General features: G+C 41.4%; 1 protein-coding gene across 4 annotated transcripts in view; it reads left to right on the top strand.

Annotated features, from left to right (window-relative positions):
- The window catches only part of CDK6 (cyclin dependent kinase 6), a 114,581-nt gene extending 95,166 nt beyond the window's left edge, over positions 1–19,415 (top strand). For all 4 annotated transcript variants that reach the window (XM_077303997.1, XM_077303995.1, XM_077303994.1 and 1 more), the window contains 2 exons: positions 6,453–6,588; positions 7,122–19,415. In XM_077303997.1, coding sequence (XP_077160112.1) covers positions 6,453–6,588; positions 7,122–7,268 — 283 coding nt within the window. In that variant the 3' untranslated portion in view covers positions 7,269–19,415. The remainder of the gene's footprint in view (positions 1–6,452; positions 6,589–7,121) is intronic.
- The last annotated feature ends 1,557 nt before the right edge of the window (positions 19,416–20,972 follow it).

The raw sequence follows: 20,972 nt of genomic DNA, 5'->3' as shown, positions 1-20,972 counted from the left end.
TTAAGCCATGAGACTGCATCAGCAATGTAGTTATTGAGGCAAATGCAAAAGAGCCAAACCAGAGAAAGTTTAACCAGAGGCAAGAAGGTGGTTTAAACTGGCAGATTCAAAACAGACAAGGTAGGGAAAGAGACTCCGCCTCTTTTCCCTCTCCCTAAATGGGCAACGAAGGGGAGCCTGGGAGGAAAGGCTTGAACTCCCTCCCTCCCAGGCCTTCCCCAGCCACCCGGCCCCCAAAGGATCATGGGACTTGAAGTCCCAGGCAGCCTCTTCATGGCGAGGGCTTCCCCGCGGCGGCAAATGCGCCCGAAGTAAGTCCCGATCGCCCTAAGAGCCAAATGAAATATGAATTTAGCATCAAAATTCCAAAACAGAAAGTGCCAGGCTAATCACGCTGTTCTAGAGACCCATTCACAACTGAAAAGACACATGGACTGACTTGGCATTCACCAACAGCACCCATGGTACATGGAAATGTACTTGGGTTGATTCCAGCTAGCTTTTTCACTCAGGCTTGCTACCCTGCCTACTGCAGCCTCTGTTCCACATGGCTTTGGTACATGGATGTTTCATCAACCCCAACATAACTTTTGTTGTTGTCGTCAGAGGACCCTTGCCTCTTTTTTCACTATCAGAAAGTTGAGATGGTTGGATTCAAAGAGTAGAGTGCTGATGCTTAGGAGAGGGCCAAAAGAGGGGAATTCCTGCTACTCTCTAAATTGCTTCCCTTTTTGTTTTGACTTTCTGTGGCCGTACAATTGCAATCTCTATAGGAGCACCCTGTCTTTTTCCCAACACGTAATAGGCCACACATATGCATACATAATCAGAAACTGAAGGAAGAAATGATATTCACATATGAATTTACATCTCTCTGTGAAAAGGAGACACATTTGGGCGTGCATCTAAGTGCAGGCAATTACAGATAGGAATGAGCACACCAGGGCCTATTATGCACACAACGGATAATGCACTTTAGAAGTAGATTTTCCTGTTCTGCACAGGTAAATCCAGCTGCCAAAGCACATTGAAAGTGCATTATCCTATGTATGTGGAATGGGCCGAGGTCAAAGAGAGAGAGATCCACTTGTTTTAGAAGAGTCCCTTCCATTTTCAAGAACAGTTTGTGTGCCATCATGTCACAACAAACTTGTGGCAATTCCAGCACCATGAGGTTTTCAAGGCAAGAGATAAACAGAAGTGGTTTGCAATTGCCTTCCTCTGCACAGCAACCCCAGTCTTCCTTTCTTAGAGAGTACTCTGAAAAATCTTAGAGTTTTTACATTTTGAACTGAAAGTTTTTCAGTTGCAAGGTTTTGGTTGAAACACATTGGCTTCCATTTCCTGTGCTCTGTGCCCAATGTATATGAGTCACTAGCATGGTTAATTTGTCATGCCCTCAAATAGCTTTTCCTGCACAGTCTAGAATGTTTGTTGGACCTTCGGAGCAACTGGTTGGCTGTCGTGTGAAGAGGATGATATACGACAGGGGTAGTCAACCTGTGGTCCTTCAGATGTCCATGGAACTACAATTCCCATGAGCCCCTGCCAGGGTTTGTTACTACAATGGGAATTGTAGTCCATGGACATCTGGAGGACCACAGGTTGACTACCCCTGCTATACGAGACAAACCACTGATCTGATCCAAAAGGGCTATTCTTATGTTCTTAAGTCAGAAATTGATGTTGTGGGTTGTCTGGCTCTGGCAATTATCCTTTCAATTCATTTATATCTGGTTTGATTAGATAAAAATGCTTTGATGCCTAAACTATGCATATTGTTGCAGTTAAAAGGAAATATGATAGACTTTTTTTTTTTAAGCACCAAGTTTCCTATGACATTTCTGGTGAGAAAATGTGCCAAGATAGGATTGAACTAACAGTAGCCACATATGAGCTTTTCTGTCTGTTTTTAGTAAGTGCCATTACCTGTTTAGAAAAGAATTCGCCCATTAATCAGAATGAGAAAATTTGGGGCTCGTTTGAGCAGCCACAAGAGATTCATTATTACTCTATTTGCAGAGGGTGGGGGAAATCTGTCAGCATTTATCCCAGTAAAGCAGTTATCTTCTAATAGTTCTAGTATATCTCTTGCTTTGCACATGCTTTGGTGTACTTCTCTGTTTTTACAGCTGCGGCCTCTAAATTTACAGACTTAACACTCTTCTAAGTCCCTTGAAGTCAAAGGATATGGAACTGTTCATTGCTTTATGGAGCTACTATTTGCATCTCGGGATGCTTCATTCTTTTAGATACAGAGTAATTTTTAATAACCTTTTTTGGGGGGGAATGAGGGAAAGATCATTTGGAAAATAGCAAAAGATTGTCTGTAAGGCAGCAGTTCCCCAGGGAGACAGTGAAACAATAGCCAACACAAACAGGATCTTGTAATATCTTAAAGACTAACAGAATTAAGGACTAACACCTGTGATCTGGAGCAGGCTTTGACAAATTGGATCTAGGAGCCAGGCTAAAAAAAATCAGGACTTAGATTTTCCAATGTCCTTAGTTGTTTCTTTCCAAAGGCATTGCAAAGAAACCTGTCCATTGCTATGGCTTTGTGTTTTTCTGTCTTCCAGCTGCAGCATCAAATTTCAATTTTGTGGTTCAATAACAAAACCTAAATATTAAATAGTATAAATTTATGTAATCCTTTTAATTCAAAAATCGTCTAGTTGCCAATCACGGTTTTATGGATGCCCTCATAAAAAACATGAACTGCTGCTTAAAAGCAGTATTTGCGGGCAGGGAAAAAGAGGGGTATGAAGAGTCAATTCTCATCAGATCTCAAAAGGTAAGCAGGATCAGCCCTAGTTAGTACTTGAGAGGGAGACCACCAGGGAGATCCAGAATTGCTGTGTAGATGCCAGCAATGGTAAACCACCTCTGTTGTCTTTTGCCTTGAAATCCCTGAAAAGTCACCATAAATCAACTGAAATGTTTCGGGGGTGGGTAAATAGGACTGGGAGTTTGGAAGTAAAATAGTGTGGACAATTTTAAAAAATGACTGGAGGGGAAAACAATCTGTATTGTGAATTCCCAAAGCCAGGGTGCAGAAGGGGTAATCTCCTTTGGGTTTTTACTAATTCTAAAAGGGTATGGGTGCTGTCTCTGGATTAGGATAGACAGAAAATATCACAGCAGGGAGGAAAGAGATGCTTGATAAAATACAGCATCTTTACAAGGTCTGTGAAGTAACTGTTCCTCACAGCAGCAGCAGCAGAAAGCCCATAAAGACCATGGGACAAAAAACCCACATCAGAATAATCTCCACTTTGTCAAGATAATCTTTGATGTATTTTTAACTTCCCACACAAAAGGTCTACCACTCATGGTATCTGATGAGGTGGGTCCACAAAAGCTTATGCTAGAATAAAATTCTGATAAATCTTTAAAGTGCCACTAGACTCATTTATTTCATGCAAGGATGGAAATCAGTTGTGTTCAGCACTTTTAGAGAGAGAGAGAGAGAGAGCTATAAGCAAATATTAAGAGAATGTCATTGCAGTCAGTAGGGCTTAGGTCTCAGGAAATGACCACATTTCAGTAGTCAATTGCACTGCAGATATGTTGATTATTAACAGATTCCGATCTGCCTAGGGATTGCCCCATATTTCCCATCATTCAATACTCTTGGATTGTACATATTTAGCAGCCATCATGGGTGTCTTCAGCAAGGACTGAGAGCATGAAAAATAATGAAGATATAACTGAAAGTATAAATAAAGCTACCTTCCATCCACTGTTCATGTACGCACTTTGGGACTAAAGGACACCATGTCAGCAGTGGTTTGGGTGCTATCTGGGGGATCAATCTCAGAAGACAGCGTTGGGGGATTCCTTCTCTGCCTCATCGTCATTGGACTGCAGCGGTTCGCAGAGTTGGTCCAGTCTAAATTTAACTAGGGCATAGATCCAGGAATGGACATAGCTGGCATACCAGCTAACAATAGCCCAACGCACTCTGAAACACCATGACCACCTGATTTTCTAAGGTGGTCGTTGCATCAAGCAGCACTCCCAAGTTCTGAACCTAGCTTTCCAAACCAAAACAACTCCCTAGTTTGCTTTCCTTGTAAGCTAGAGAACCTCTGTCTTGTCAGAATTAAGTCTCAGCTTGTTCACCTTGTTACTGATTCCAAGCACTGATTCAGAACACCAACAGAACCTTCAGAGTTAGGTTAAAAAAAGAAAGGTAGAGCTGGATATCACCCAGTCATCGATGACACTGCAGCCCATACCTCCTGTTGATCTCTCCTAGTGACTTCATATAGATATTAAATAGGATGGTGGATAAGAAACATAGAGCTGGAAGGGACCCCAGGGATGATCTAATCCAGTTAACTGCACAGTGAAGGAAACTCACAGCTACCTCATCCCACTCCCACAGTGACCCTTGTTCTATGTGCAGAAGGCGGCAAAAAACATCCAGGATCCCTGTGCCAATCTGCCCTGGAGGAAAATTCCTTCCTTACCCCAAAGTGATAATCAGCATTACCCTGGGCCTATAAGAAAGGATGAAAAGAGCCAAACATTGGCACATCCCTTCCTGTGCTCCCTCCCACAATCTGACTAAATTCATAGTGAGTGATAGAATCAACATTGCTGTCAGATGGTCATCTAGTTTCTCCTTAAAAACCTCCAAAGAAGGAGAGCCTTCCAAAAAAGTCTGTTCCACTGAGTGACTGCTCTGTCGGGAAGTTCTTCCTAATGTTTAGCCCAAATCTCTTTTGATTTAATTTCAACCCATTGGTTTTGGACCAACAGAATTACGATTTCAGGAAAAGACCCTCCTGACTGTTCTACCAATCAATGAAGCTTGCCTGGTTGGTACATTGGGAGAGGGGGCAGTGACAGACATGATTATGAAACAATCTCCTCGGGGAGCTATACCCTCACCTTCAATTTTTAGAATGCAATTGAAAGCAGTTTTATGTAGGACTAATTTGGCTTTTATTTATTGGCAGTCCTAACTGGAGATTTAAAAGTGTCATCTTTAATAAGATGCAATTAGCGTTGCAAGGGAGAAATGTAGCTAATTAATGTTGTAAATGAATAAATCTGTTTGTACTAGCTTGTATAGAGATCTTAAATATTAGTGAGGAAATGGGAGTTATTTAACTGGTGTCAAAAAGTATCTCTGATAAAAAGAGTTTAGTATGAAGGTAGTTGAGTGCAGCTTTCAGTTATTTCATTTCTGGGATTGAAAAAAAACAGCTTGATCTACAGATTTAGCAGGAATACAAGAAATAAAATTGGAGAAAAGTTTTTTAAAATTTCAGGAGTTAGCAAACCCATGATCATCTTACTGCCTCATTACTGTTAGGATCAGCAATGGGATAGATGCCATGTAGTCTGAGGGCACTGGCTGGGCTAGATCAGCACCCAGATTTCTGAAAACGCTTCCATATGGAAATCCGCTTGCTTTTAATACATGCACTAAACGGTACTAATGACTTGGTAACATGAGCAATCCTGCACCCTAGTGGCCTTTTGCAACCATGCTGGTTTCTGTCTAGTTCCTAGACAAATGAATATTTTGCCTTGAAGAAACAGGTTCCGTTGAGTGTACCAGTTTTATATGAAGTGGAGCCCATGAAGTGGGCTCCTTAAATATTCCAGCTAGGTTTTTTGTTAAGCGTCCTCATTCCCAGGCTTTCTACTCAGCCATTGTTATGTTTTCGAAACAGCACTCTAGAAACTATCTAACCAGACTTTTGGTTCTGTATGACGTTGAACCAATTGTGGATATGAAAATGCATGAGCACACTACTGTAAAAGTTTTTCTGAGTGAAAATTAGTGTTCACCTGTTCTGGAATGAAAGCTCTATGGACTTCAGTGGGGCAAGGCATCTGAATAATACAAAGGATAGAAGAAGAAGAAGAGTTGGTTCTTATATGCCGCTTTTCTCTACCCGAAGGAAGCTCAAAGTGGCTTACAGTTGCCTTCCCTTTCCTCTCCCCGCAACAGACACCCTGTGATGGAGGTGAGGCCGAGAGAGCCCTGATATTACTGAAGAAGAAGAGTTGGTTCATATATGCCGCTTTTCTCTACCTGAAGGAGTCTCAAAGCAGTTTACAGTTGCCTTCCCTTTCCTCTCCCCACAACAGACACCCTGGGAGGTGGGTGACGCTGAGAGAGCCCTGATATCACTGCCCGGTCAGAACACCTTTATCAGCGCCGTGGGGAGCCCAAGGTCACCCAGCCGGCTGCATGTGGGGGAGTGCAGAATCGAACCCGGCATGCCAGATTAGAAGTCCACACTCCTAACCACTACACCAAACTGGCTCTCAAAGAAAGACTGTAACCTTTTCTTGAATGGGAATACACCCAACTGAATTACTAATTGTAGTAGTCATGAGAAATTCCATTAGAGACAGCAAAGACACATCTATTGTGGACTAAGTAGAACGCTGCTATTTTGTTTGATGCTTGTTTCTTTCTTTCACAGCGTAATTGGGCTTCCAGAAGAAGAAGAGTGGCCTAATGATGTTGCCCTCCCAAGAAACGCCTTCACATCTAGAACCCCTCAGCCTATTGAAAATTTTGTAGCCGATATTGATGACCTAGGCAAAGACTTGCTCCTTGTAAGTGTTTGCCACATCAAACCTTTAGAAGAAGTACTATAAAAAAAGAAAAAACATCATTGGATTTATTAAATTAATAATCCTAGTGATGATGGATCTTTGATTGATGTCAGAATCTTTGATTGCACCTTAAGGAAAGATCCTTGAATAATTTGTTCCATTCATTGTAAACATTATTTCAAAGCAGGAAAAAAGAACACGGAGGGGGGACTTAAAGTTAAAAGAAAGGAATATATAAAGACAAAAATATAATAGCAGTGGCGTCAAATAAATGGTTTCCAGATATCTAAAAAATAAGTCTATATGCAATTGCTGTCTATAACATGAATTGTTGCAGTTTCTTCTTTCATTCAAAGTGAAAGAGAAAAGCTAGAAACACGACAAAATTCATTTTCCCGCCAAGTTTGCACTTTAATCACGATCAATGAAAGTCTTTGTTAAGTGTTGAGGTACATCTCATGATAACTGCACTGCTGGGCTAGATTAAATATAGCCTCCTGATTCATGACTGTCTCTTTTTTCCCCATATACAGAAATGTTTAGAATTTAGCCCCACAAAGAGAATATCAGCTTATGATGCCTTATGTCACCCTTATTTTCATGATCTGGAGAAATGCAAGGAGAATACAGACTCTGATATGTCATCCAGTCAAAACTCCTCTGAGATAAACACACCATAAGGGTGCTTCAAACTCAGCCTACCAATAGAACCAATACAGTCACTGTTGAAGATGAAGACAATGGATGTTCAACTAAAGATCATTACTTGAAAAATCATCACTTCATGAATTGTCTATGTGCATCTTCAGGATGATGATCTGCTTCGCCAAGGGAAAGAATTTAGTTTACTTCAATAAAACAATGCAAGAGGCAAGGCTTCCAATGACTTCCACTTTGGCTTGATGCCTGTTTAGTTTAAGTCTGACCCTCTGGAGATCTCCAGGTGAAGACAAGCTGCTGACCATATCTCCTGCCATCTCCTTCTCTTAACACTGAATGGGGCCAGAGTGGATTAGAATGAACTAGTCTCACTGCCAAAATGCAATACCTTCTATGTTTAGGGTGCTAAAGTCTGATTTGGTACTTCTTTGAAGCTGTAGTGATTAACCAGGATTACAAAGAAAAAAAGTAATTTCACAGAGCAATATTTACAAGAACGGCGCTGCACCTCTTTTATATAGCGAACAACCTGCTGTTGTGAAATATGTGTGCATACCCTTTCCAGTAGGAAATATAAGATGCTCTCCATAATATTTTGTGTCTGACATAATGCACGGGGAATTATTAACAAGATTGAGGTGAAGCAAAAGAAAAGGTGGGTTTTAAACAATTTAATTTGTAGGAAATAGTCTACTTTGGTTATGTTGACTTAATTATTACACAGTGTAACTTCTTGTTTCCTCCCTTGTAAAGCTCTTGATGCTGAAGTTGGTGTTCCTCTTTAAGATGTGCAAAGGAATAAGAAAAATCAAGTATCCCTTCCATGCTTTGTATTAATACCTATCAGTGGGGAAAAATATTTGGAGTTTTTTCCTGTACTTGGAGAACAAATCAGAGAGAAGAAGGACTCACCGAAACATGCAGCCTGCCCTGCCCCTACTAAACCTCAGGCAACGGAGCCCATGACTCCGGTTCTCACTGCAAAGCATCCACAGAGCACCTGCATTTTCATGTACTTTAGTAGATTTTATTTTTCTAATGTGTGAGGATCCCTGTCTGCATCATTTCTTAGACTGATTGGTCTAGTCCTCTTTCTAACTTGCTGTCGTTGCAAGCCAGCTTTTAATAAATAATTCACCTTAGCTGCCTTAGCACAATTCTGTATTTATATAGAATATATATATATATATTCTATATATATTTAGTTTAAGGGCTTTTTGTATTAAAAAATAGATTTTTTAAAAGAATTTTTATTTTTGTAGCGTTGTTTTTGATGAAATAATTTTAATCCACAAAAATAAAGATGTGCACTTAGGCATGTTCAGTGGCAGTTACCCACATGTAATTCCCAGGAAAACTTGCCATTTGAATGGCTGCAACAACAATACAAGAAGTGCTTTTGAGCCAATAAAGGGCTAGTAGCGTTAACACCCGTGATACACTTTGTTGTGTAATCCCTGTTTCGTCTTTTCTGCCTATGCAACTGTTGTTGTTAGGTGCGAAGTTGTGTCCGACCCATCGCAACCCCATGGACAATGATCCTCCAGGCCTTCCTGTCCTCTACCATTCCCCAGAGTCCATTTAAGTTTGCATCTACTGTTTCAGGGACTCCATCCAGCCACCTCATTCTCTGTCGTCCCCTTCTTCTTTTGCCCTCAATCGCTCCCAGCATTAGGCTTTTCTCCAGGGAGTCCTTCCTTCTCATGAGGTGGCCAAAGTATTTGAGTTTCATCTTCAGGATCTGGCCTTCTAAGGAGCAGTCAGGGCTGATCTCCTCTAGGACTGACCGGTTTGTTCGCCTTGCAGTCCAAGGGACTCGCAAGAGTCTTCTCCAGCACCAGAGTTCAAAAGCCTCAATTCTTTGACGCTCGGCCTTCCTTATGGTCCAGCTTTCACAGCCATACATTGCAACTGGGAATACCATAGCCTTGACTAAACGCACTTTTGTTGGCAGGGTGATGTCTCTGCTTTTTAGGATGCTGTCTAGATTTGCCATAGCTTTCCTCCCCAGGAGCAAGCGTCTTTTAATTTCTTTGCTGCGGTCCCCATCTTCAGTGATCTTGGAGCAACTGTACCAAGTCCTTATTCCTTGCATGTTTACTCCTAGGCGATTCCCTCCCCACACACACACACACAAACACCTTTTGTGCAGACTCTTGTATAAGCTGTATCAGGGGATTGTTGTCACTCTGTACTACAGAGGATCTGTTTTTGTTCTAGGTTGGGTCCAGACTAAAATTTTCAGTGGCAGGATGGTATTTCCCTCTTCTCACTGGAGCCCACTGATCTCCATGAAATGCTGCTCTTTGGGGAGTAAGGGACCCTGAGGAAGGACACGAGGTCGGTCTGTGGTGGGAAGGAGGATTAGGTGCAAGTTGCTAATTTAGTCGGGATCCAACAGAGGCTGCCATGTGGATGTGCCCTTAGCACCAGTCAGCACATCATTCAGTGAAGCTGTGATCAAGCCTTATCAATACGAATGGGATGGACATGAGTTTAACCTTTTCCAGATTGTGAGTGCTGGCACTAGATGGTACCCGAAGTCTGTGAACAGACAAGTGTGATTTTATTCAGGTATTTGAAAGAGACAGAATATGTTTTTCTCCAAGAGAATTAACTGGGGAAGGTCTTTTTGCATAATTCCTAGCCTATAATACCTATTTCACTTAAAAGCTAAGCTTGCAACCCACCTGCTTAATCTTTTTTTTAGTTTTGAGCTGCCCCTTTTAACAGTAGAACAAACTTGAGGTCCAGGGGCACCTTTAAGACCAACAACGTTTTATTCAAAGTATAAGCTTTTGTGTGCATGCACACTTCCTCAGATACTGTGAAACAGAATTCCCTCAACCATTACATGTATGTGTGGGGGGTGTAAATTGCCAGGAAGGGCTGGTTAGCTAGAGTCAAGATGAATGTGTAATGGAACAACTATAGCTGAAATTGGATTAATACCATTGTCAAGATCCATGAATGGTAGTAAATCAGCATACGAATACAAGAGTTAATGCACAGGCATGAGAACGAAGTTTGAGTCTAGTGTCAACCCCAAGACCAACAAAGTTCAACTCTGGGTATAAACAGGTACAGAGAGGTTTAGCATGTGCAGTTACATTGAAACAGTCTTCCTTAAATGTTACAAATAAGTAAGGGGTAGTTGCAGAAGGGCTAATTAGAGTAAAGATGCATGTGAGCAAATAATATAGCTAAGATTGGAAGAGAACTGAGTTTGAGTCCAATGCCCCTCCAAGGGCCAACCAAGTTCAATTTCTGGGTATAAATGAGAACTGTGTAGTTAGGTATAAATGAGAACTGTGTAGTTAGGTAGAAAGATCGTTTATTCTGTATGGCCAGTGTAGTGAGATAAGAAGCCAATATCCCTGTAAAGCCCAGCAGATTCTATTGTCCTGAGTGTTGTAATAACTTTTAATTCAGCAGCCTCTCATTCCAGTTTGTTTCTGAAATTCCTTTGCAGTAAAACAGCTAGTTTGAGGACCCTACTGATTGCCCTAGGAGACTGACATGTTTTCCTGTAAGGCATTCAGCGCACGATCCCCCATATACACACACATTCTATTGAAAAAGGCTGCTGAGAAGAGGGGAAGGTTATGAGGACAACGTTTGAGTTCAACATGAGATCCATGGGGCAAGTTATTTGTTTCCAGGTTATATTTGTATTGGGTCGGATAGTGTAGAGAGTGCTCAGAAGGAATAATTGTTTGGGAGCTGTCAAGAGCCCTGGAACCTCAAGGCCATCTTGTTTACAATTGGAGCATCCCAAAACTATGCCACACATTAGCACAAAGCTAGTTTTCAACGCATGCAATGTGATTTGGAAACAGGAGAAAATCTTACAGATCTAACACAAATAGTATTTTCTGATTCTCAACACTAAGCTGTAAGTTCCTGAATGTATGAAAAAAAGAAAAGGCAAATCCCATCAGGACCAGGAACACAGCTGTGAGGAAACATTGGGGCAATCTCTTAGGTGAGATTTGGCAGACCTCAAAAAGTAGGGCCACGTAAATCTAGCACAAAATCCAAACATGGATCCTGGTCAAAGAAGAAAACACCACACTGCAGGCCCCATCAGGATCGAGCCCTTGCAGCACTATTAAATTACTTTAAAACAGTGGTGGTTTCCTCATGGCAGTTACAAGGACATTATGTAGATGACTCATAGATAGACCAGAAAGCCACACAGTCAAGGTTTGCTGTTCCTCAAGGAAAGACCTATTTCCTGACTCAGAAACATTTATAACTAATCTGAAGGTCTAACTAAATAATATACTTCATCCAGTTGACAAGATGTAGTCTAGGAGTTGTGTTTCTCAGACATACACGATCTCGGTTCAGATCAGTATGGGGGAGAGGAAGCTTAAGACTTTCCTCATGTACTATTTTACTGATCTGAACAGACCCAAGGAGCCACAATTTGCCCAACTGAGGAAAAATCATATGAAATGATGGGCTATTAAGTTTCCCTAGTGGAACAAATTGTGGTTCCACAGGGAAGAAAAATGGCCTTAAGGGAGGCTTAATCTAAATTTGGCCCCCACACACCTAAGAAACACAGAACTCCAAAATCACATCTGTTGACCTAACTAGACAATGTTACCAGTTTGGACATGCACAGAATAATCTCTGGATCATGGGACGGAACATACATTTAGCGGATTTTCCTTTCAAAAAGTATCAAATGTCCAAAAACTCATAGCCATCAGGTTGCTTGACAAGGGTAGAGCAGGATTTTGTAAACCAAAAAGTTAAAAGGGAATACTAGGCTGAAGGAAATTTAGATGCATTTCAAGAATAAAATATAGTTGTAAAGTAATGCTACATGCAAAGTATGTGTGACAAGAATGAGAAAAAGAATTGAGTCAGTGGACATGGCTGTCAAAGGGGGGGGGTTATGCAAGGTCCAGATTTAGTAACAAATAATTCACATTTGAAGAAAGATGTAATAGCAAAGTGTGTCATAAATATTTTCATATATTTGTAGTGTGTAATCAGGTCTACTGGGACTTCAGGGCTGGATCATTTTAGGCGTGGTTAAACCATGGTTTTGTTAAACTCACTATGGTCAGTGTGAATGTCTGAATGCAGGCCACTCCACAAACCGTGTTTTAAAATAGCCAAACTACCCACAGGCACACAGTAGCTGCAAGTGTTTGGAGGGAGTTATTTATCTGTTTCTCCAGCTCCACATGGAGTATTCTGTGCACATGGAGCAGCAAAAACAACACTTGGTGCCATTTCTGTAGAGAAAAATGACTTGAGGGAAGGCAGGAGCACAGCTCTCCTCCTCCACCCCCGAATAGTGGCATTCTGAGCTTGCTGGGGATCCCCTTTATTTCTTAAACGCCACTCCATGGAATTGTTGTGTGGATGTCAGGAACCCTTTAAAAGCCCAAACATGCAGTTTGGGCCTTAGGATAAGTCAAATCAGGATGTAACGCCTGCACCTGAAGTTGGCTTATTAACCACTGTTTGTTGTAACTGTGGATTCACATGATGTCTGAATGCAAAGCTCCTGTCTTTATCCTGGTTCATTATTTGACAAAGCCCTTCCAGAATCTAGAGAGAAAGAAGTAACACCACCACAGAATACACGCGTTGCATGCTAAAGGTCCCAGATTTAATCCTCAGTAACTTTCATTAAAAGGTAGATCCAAGTGGTAGCCGTGTGGGTCTGAAGCAGCAGGAAAAATTTAGAGTCCACCTTGAAGGTGGCACCTTGAGGCACCAAATTTAGAGGCACCTTGAAGACCAACAAAATTTTATTCAAGATATATGAGCTTTCATGTGCATGGACACTTCCTCAGATAAAATGTCATGGAATAAAACTTTGTTGGTCTTCAAGGTGCCCCTGGACTCTAAATTTGTTCTTCATTAAAAGGATCTTTCATAGCTGGGTTGGGAAAGAATCTCTGCTTGAGATATGGAAAGCTGCTGCCAGCCACAATAAACAGTACTGGCCTAGCTACACCAGTAATCAGAGTAAATTTAGGGTAGTTACTCATAGCCCTACAATTATTTTCCTGGCTCATGAATAATTATTTTCCTGGCTCATGAATAATGTATCATGTACAGAAGAACTTAACCAGTGCAATTCTAAACAGGGCTATGATTCAGATACCTTTATTGGCATAAGCCTTAACAGGGCTTAGCGGAATCCTACAGAAGTCATTAACACCTGCAGATGCTATTTACAGTGGGTCTTACTCATAGGAAAATGTTCTTGTGATCATAACATAAAGCACTTAAAGATGAAAGGCCAGACTGGATTTGGCCCTGGGGCCTCTAGTTGCCTATTATCTAGGGTATTATTTTCTCATCACAATTCTGAGCCACTGGGATCCTCTGCTCTCTTTTTTCATTTTATTCTTCTTCTTTGGAACCTGATGAATTTAAAATGACTGACATGCCCTATTCCCTTTCCGCTAACAAGCTTCCAATGAGAATCTGCTGCTTCTATGTTGGCTCTGACATCCTGCCAATAATATACATCTGAGCAGGCTCTTTCGGTACCTAGAATCTTACTTTTATGCTACTGCATTTTTCTTTTTTTCTTTTTTGCCGCTAATTGATGTCAGAATTACATCTGTATTGTTAGAGAGAACCTTGTTCCTGAAGTCATTTGAATGTTGTCGCCACAGTGGTGTTTGAGTACAATTACAGCGTTTGCCCCTCCCTGCTACAAAGGCCTATGTTCAAAATTATGTGTATTCTGCGGGCTTCCTTTCCAAGCACAGGAGTCTGGTGTCTGAGACACAATTTGCCTTCCTGTTAGCTTAATAGCTTTATAACTTGAAATGTATACTGTAGGGAGTATTGTATATTCCCTTGCATATCGAAATATGTTTTAACATGCGTGCGTGCCATTTACATTATATACTATACTGTACTATATATGAGTATATACTTCAATTTCCTCACTTGGGTAGTATTTCTTCGGTTCTAACGCCTGAAAATGCAAATGCACATGATCAGTGTATTTTATGTAGCCCACACAAGCTACATTTAAATCAGTTTAGATTATGGTCCTAAAAATAATTACATGGACATAAATACCGGTTAAATAAATTGAATTTATTCAACACAGTAGCCTCAATCCTTGGATTCCATGAGTGAGCAGAGCTATATATCATGGTATTTTCTGTTCTCTTCTATGAGCAAGGGAACACCATGCTTCCAATAATGCACCCATGGTTATACCTGGAAACCTTCATAAAGTAAAGGTAAAGGTATCCCCTGTGCAAGCACTGGGTCATGTCTGACCCTTGGGGTGACGCCCTCTAGCGTTTTCATGGCAGACTCAATACGGGGTGGTTTGCCAGTGCCTTCCCCAGTCATTACCATTTACCCACCAGCAAGCTGGGTACTCATTTTACTGACCTCAGAAGGATGGAAGGCTGAGTTGGCTGCTGGGATTGAACTCCCAGCCTCATGGGCAGAGCTTCAGACTGCATGTCAGCTGCCTTACCACTCTGCGCCACAAGAGGCTCATCAGAAAATCTTTAGGCAACTGATATAAGGAATAAATAACTTGAGGATTAACATCTGATTCTATTCCTCTAATGGCCCAAGCCAGTTGAGCCACAGGACCTGTTTTCAGGATGTCTCCCAGCTAAATAATTTTTTCGCTGCCATATCTGTCCACAGAACTAAGGTGCAACTTCTGTTTTGTGCATTTTAGCTCAGCGTGTGGATTCAAGGACTATGATCAGTGTGACTGAAGGATCGATGATCTGCTGCACATTTCTACAAGAACTTCTCTGTTTTAATGAGATGATAGCTCAATGTGAACAAATCTCACACCTGCGTAGCTGGTCCCTTCTGTTAATGCAAACAGGAAATCCCATGCATACTGGAGCTTTGCTATTTTTTAATTGCTTGTACTCATATGTATGTTTGTGCCAATCCCCACCAATTCTCCCATCAGTGCTTGGGAGAAGCCCCCCCCCCCCGGGTGCCCGCACTCAATTCCATCATATCATAAGCAGAAATTGCAATCAAGGACACTAGGCCTCCATCCAAAGATCTTTATGTGCAGGATGTCTTTTGTCTTTTTCTGTGAGCCTCTTGTGGCGCAGAGTGGTAAGGCAGCAGACATGCAGTCAGAAGCTCTGCCCATGAGGCTGGGAGTTCAATCCCAGTGGCTGGCTCAAGGTCGACTCAGCCTTGAGTCTGCCATGAAAACACTAGATGGCGTCACCCCAAGGGTCAGACATGACCCGGTGCTTGCACAGGGGATACCATTACCTTTACTAAAGATTTTCTATAGGATCATTGTACAGCAAATGTAACTCTGGGGTCTAAAAATGACTGGTCTAGATCATATTCCATTGAAACTAGTGAGACTTGTTTGGGAGTTAAATACATTCATGATTGCAAAAAAAGCATTTGCAGTTTCAGGTTAGCAACTGAATGACCCAGTGAGGACACATGGTTAGTAACAGCACTCAAACCCAATGAATGGGGGTCCATGTTTTTTTTTAAAGATGGACATTTATATCCAAGTTTTTTATCTGCAGTGTAAGCGATTGCTAGTTAATTAATGTGTGTTATAGTATACTAAAATGTATAACGCCTTAGTACCTTAGGGCTAAAGAAACAGGGTGTAATACTAGCCTTAAAGTAGATCCATAGTAGGCACTCTTGTTAACACTGATGTGTTTTCTAGAACCCTCTTCCTCTTTGCATATTCCTTTCTTATCCCCTTTAAAGTTCCCTTTTATTTGATCATTAGCAGGCTCACACTCCCTTCTTTTCCAGGTTTCGTTCTCTTTTACATTCTGTGAGAGAGCAGGTGGAAAATGGATGATTCCTAATCCTCCATTCTCAGCCAGGCAAACCTACATACTCTCCTAGCACCTGCCAAGTCCTTATAGAGAGGCTAGATTGCTCATTTTGGCCTTGGTCCCCTGCCACTGCTTGAAAAGAGGGTGGGGAAGAAATGAAGGGGGCAAAACAGCATCCCACAATGCCACTTACTGGAAGTGACATCACAGCACTGCAGGACGTTCTGGTGTTCCCCTGAAGCCCTGTGGTTTTTGCCACACAGTTTTGGAGAACTGCAACACAGTGATGTCACTTCTGGTTACACAGCCAAAAGTGACATCACGGCACAGTAGAATGCTGTCTGGAGAAGTCTCCGCCCAATCACCCCTGCCCCCGGTCTCCCAGCAACCCTACAGTCAGACTGACTCCCAAATAAAATTGACTGTATTGAGGTTTATGATCTTCTCAATACATGTTTCAGCTGGTTTGCCCATCTGACTCATTAGTCTAACAAAGAGCAGCAAAATAGGGACTAAAGCCAATGGCCGCATTTTCTTTAAAATTCAATTCGATAAACATTAGTAAGCTTAAACAATTATACTTTTATCCAAACACTTTCTTGGCCCTGTACAAAAACAGAAATCTTTATTTTAAAATATATGTGAGAGATGGTTAGGGTTACCCATGGCAGCCATTTTGTGGTGGCGTTTACCATCCTTTGTCAAAATGACAAAGGCTCAACGTTGTTGGAGACCTTAAAGTACCATTAACTGCAAGTGTAAAAAGCATGTGTTTTATAGTTTAGTTTGTATTAAAGTGTTTGTTTAGACATGCAAGCTGCTAGTTTGATTAGAGGAACTAGGAGGTCGGTAGGACATAAATTATCTGAATGAGCTGCCTAGTGTAATATTTGCAAATTGCAACTAAAGAGACAAAGCTTATTGGACATTATACCACGTATGGATTTTTAAGAATACATTTGTAAATAATGGATTACTTTTAAAAGTTATGCTGGAGTTAAATTTATACATTGAATTGTGAAGTAGGGGAAAGAATTATATGTTAATTAAAATTAGAAAATATCTTGATTCATTTTCTTAACTGTATTTTTAGTAGTAGTCGTCTCTATAAGAATCAGCTATTGATACATAGCTAAACTGATTTCCTGGACTTCTGATCGCTAACAAAAAAGAGAGAGATGCTTTTGGTCTCATAAAGTTTGGCCTGATAACTATGAAGTGTTCCGCAATTTATTAGTAGAGTTGTCAACTGAGCCAGAGAAAACACATGCCTAGTTTGTTCCTGTGGCTTTATTGAGATAAGTATTATCACCTGCTATTATGTAGATTAAGCTGCTGTTAAAAGCACAGGAATAAGAACTAGTAAAATGCAGTGGCTTCTTTACTGCTGGATCATAAAAGCAGCATATTTAACAGGTTCCCCAAATAGTTCCCGTGGATTCCATGGCACCCACCAACAGCTTTCCAAGTGCTTTTAGTACACACACCGTCCGTCCCAGATTTCTGCATCCCCATGATGCAGCCAGGGTGGAAAGGTTCCGCTGCACAGGGTGGGGAACAGGGGAGTTATTTGCACGAAGGTAAGGCCTGGCTCCTCCCCTGTGTATGGAGTCTCGGCAGGGACAAGAAATGCCACATTTGGTTCAGCAGTGCTTCATGGTGGCATAGATCCAAATGGAGCATTTCAAAAATTTGCATGAAGGTGGAATTGGATTGTTATGAAATCCCACCTTGGTGCAAATAAATCCCCTGCACAGCAGAATCTGGGGATGCAGAAATGTGGGGCAGATGGTGTGCACCACTGTAAAAGGTTCCCCTGGGGACACAGGAAGCGATGGGGCATGCCACAAAAACAGAATCTGTATGAGAGTTATGCATAACCTCCCGGTCTGACATTTTGTCGTTGGCTCCGCCACATGCAACAGCCATTTTGTGGTGGTGCTTACCACCCTATGTCATAATTCCATAAGGTGCCCACAAGCTCAAAACTGCTGGAGATCCCTGATCTACTTTTCAGTCTTAATGTAACAGTTAAATTACACTGATAAACACTGGTCACCATGTAGCCCTTTCTGTTTTGTAGCATGACTGAGAAAGCATGAAGACCTATTAACGTGATAGTTTCTTTTTTTATTCTGCTGTGATATTACATACCCAGATTTATAGAAGCATGAATTAAAACAATAGTGACGGAGCACAATATTGAAAATCTGAAGTGCCAGATAAAAAAAACTCATATGTTCCTCGGCCAAGCAGCAAATACAAGAGTTGCATCCAACCTCCTTTTCTGCTGTTAATCACAAAAATTATGTTGAAAATAAAGGGTGATGTATTTACAAACAGCATGTGACGTAGAAGGGATGGGAATTGATTGAAATTCAGTGGGAAAGCTAGCTGGCTCCAACACATATTCTCAACTGAATGTCCTGAATGATCTTCTGCAACTCCGTGATTCAGCAGGGATTCATACCCGCAGAAAAACAACCAAAATTAGTAAGAGAGTAAATCCTTTCTATTGGGAACATTGTTATAAGATCCGAGATACTTATGGAATTCTAAAAACTTCGGTGCTCAATTTTATTTTCTGAAAACGGTTTAATCTGTTTCCTGTGACTTTCTTTAATGTCGCTGGTATCATTTGCCCTGATTCAGCAAGGTCTTCCTTTAAAATGCTCCAATGGTCAAAAGGGAACATCAGAAACTAAGCAGTTTGACATTTTTGGTCTGGAGGGGACAAGGTTAAGTATCAGTTTTAAAATATTGAGCCAGTTGCACATGTAAAACAATCCTATGAGCCACTGTACGGACAGTGGATGAGTGACTGTTCTTGGATCTGAATGCAAGCAGGAGGTGGGTTACCTGCAGCAACAGCTGGTGTGTAGAAGAAGGAAAGGTAGCAATTCACACAGCCTGGGCAGAATCCCTACAAGTAGGTTAGATTGGACCCAGGTATTCTCTGCGCAATTGCCCTCTAGCGGTTTTAAATGGCAAGCAGGAACAGCTGTGTGGCTGTAATCAGATGTCTGTCTACTCCGGAGGCTGTTTTATCTACAGTCACTCAGATCTCGGCATTGCTGTGGTTAAGGGTAGCCCCTTAGAGTTGGGCCATTGAAACAATAAGAATTTACATGATCTTAGCAAATATACCCTGTCCCAGTCAAGTCACTGTACACGAATGTTAACTATAATGTTATCCAATAGAGTTTAATATTTACCTAAACTGCAAATGGCTCCACCTCTATGGTCTCTCATTTTATACTGACGTAATGAGCTACCTGTTTTTACTTCATACTTGAATCACATTCTGTGATTTTCATGGCAGCATTCTTTCACCTCTTTAAGCCTACTTGGACTACGTTTTTTTTTTTTAAGTGCATCAATTACCTTAATTCAGCATGCATCACCATTGCTGTTAAAAAAAGACGTGTGCATCTCATTTTTATTTATTTGATTTGATTTCTATACTGCCCTTCCATATGGCTCAGGGCAGTTTACATACAATATCATAGGGGATACATGGAACGAGTCAACATACAATATAGTCAATATACAACAATAACAACCCAACAGAGGTTCTAAACAACAACTTCAGTGATCCCAACAATAACAACATAACAAGCTAAACTCCCTAGAGAGGTCAGGCTGCTTCAGGCCATGGAGGGGATGTCAGAGGTGGGAGGGACCTGTGGTCGGTCTCAGGCAAATGCCTGGTGGATGAGCTCCCTTTTGCAGGCCCTGCGGAACTGTGAGAATTCAGGCAGGGCCTTGATCTCTTTAGGGAGCTCGTTCCACCAGGTGGGGGCCAGGATGGAAAAAGTTCTGGCCCTCGTTGAGGATCGAGGTACTTGTTTGGGGCCAGGGATCACCAGCCAATGATGAAACTGAAAGTTATTTAGACCACTGAAATGTGTCAAAACATGTTTTCCCATCCCTTAAAGCATACAGCATTGCTTGCTTTTCACCATGACCAGTTTATTATATGGATGGGCACATAAACTGACATTTAGGCAGCACAATCCATAAGCCAATTAAACCTAATGGATCGGTTTCAAGCTGATTTGCAATGCCACCTTAGGCAGAGAAACACCCCCCTATGTACATCGAATTAAATGGACAGAGATGGATGTAACTCTACAGAGGTTGGCCATGAGAGCTCCATAAGCCATAGTAGAGCTAAATAAGTGCAGGGAAGCTTCCAGGAGAATATTTTTAAGGACCATCAGCAGATTTGTGATGGCAGCACTGTGGCAGCACCACAGTGAGGCTCACCAACCATACAGTTTGCAATCTTCCCCTGCAGCTAGTGTGGAAGGGGGGTGCTCTCTCACCAGCCTGGCAGGGGAAGTATGTCGCTCTTTGGAAGTCATGCATGCAAGTCGATGTGCTTCAGGTAGACAGTGTCCTCTCACCTTGAGACAAAACGGCATATAAAAGCTGCAATGCAAATATCGGCCTACCTTTCCTACAGCACCTCTCAGTCCATCTTAAAACTGGATCATGCCAGCGCATTCTGAACAACATTGCAGTCACTAACTCACACAAGTGCCTTAAGAGGAGACAAGAGGGGAAAAGGTAAACTTTTACAATGCCATCCTCCAATGGACTTAGAAGGTGGAATTCTGTTCAGCATGGCATTATTCGTATAATTTGTCAGAACTGGAGTGCTCCAGTTTAGGTGGATTGTGTTAGTAAAAGACTAAATTCTCATATATATATATATAAAGCACAGGCTTGGAACTAGATGCTTTTCTGTTTGTATTTACGGTAAGATGTCGAGGACTCAATATGAGAAATCAATATAATATTTCATTATCAGGGGTTTTGGATTTGTCCCCCCCCCCCAATGGTACAACAAATTTTGAAATGAATAAAGTAGAAGTTTCTTTGTATATATCAATGTTTGCTTCACTTTTATAGGGAGAT

The sequence above is a fragment of the Paroedura picta genome, chromosome 11, assembly GCF_049243985.1.
Source record: "Paroedura picta isolate Pp20150507F chromosome 11, Ppicta_v3.0, whole genome shotgun sequence".
NCBI classification, from domain to species: domain Eukaryota; kingdom Metazoa; phylum Chordata; class Lepidosauria; order Squamata; family Gekkonidae; genus Paroedura; species Paroedura picta.
Note: the sequence above shows the minus strand (reverse complement) of the source record. Positions and strands in the feature narration are given on the sequence as shown.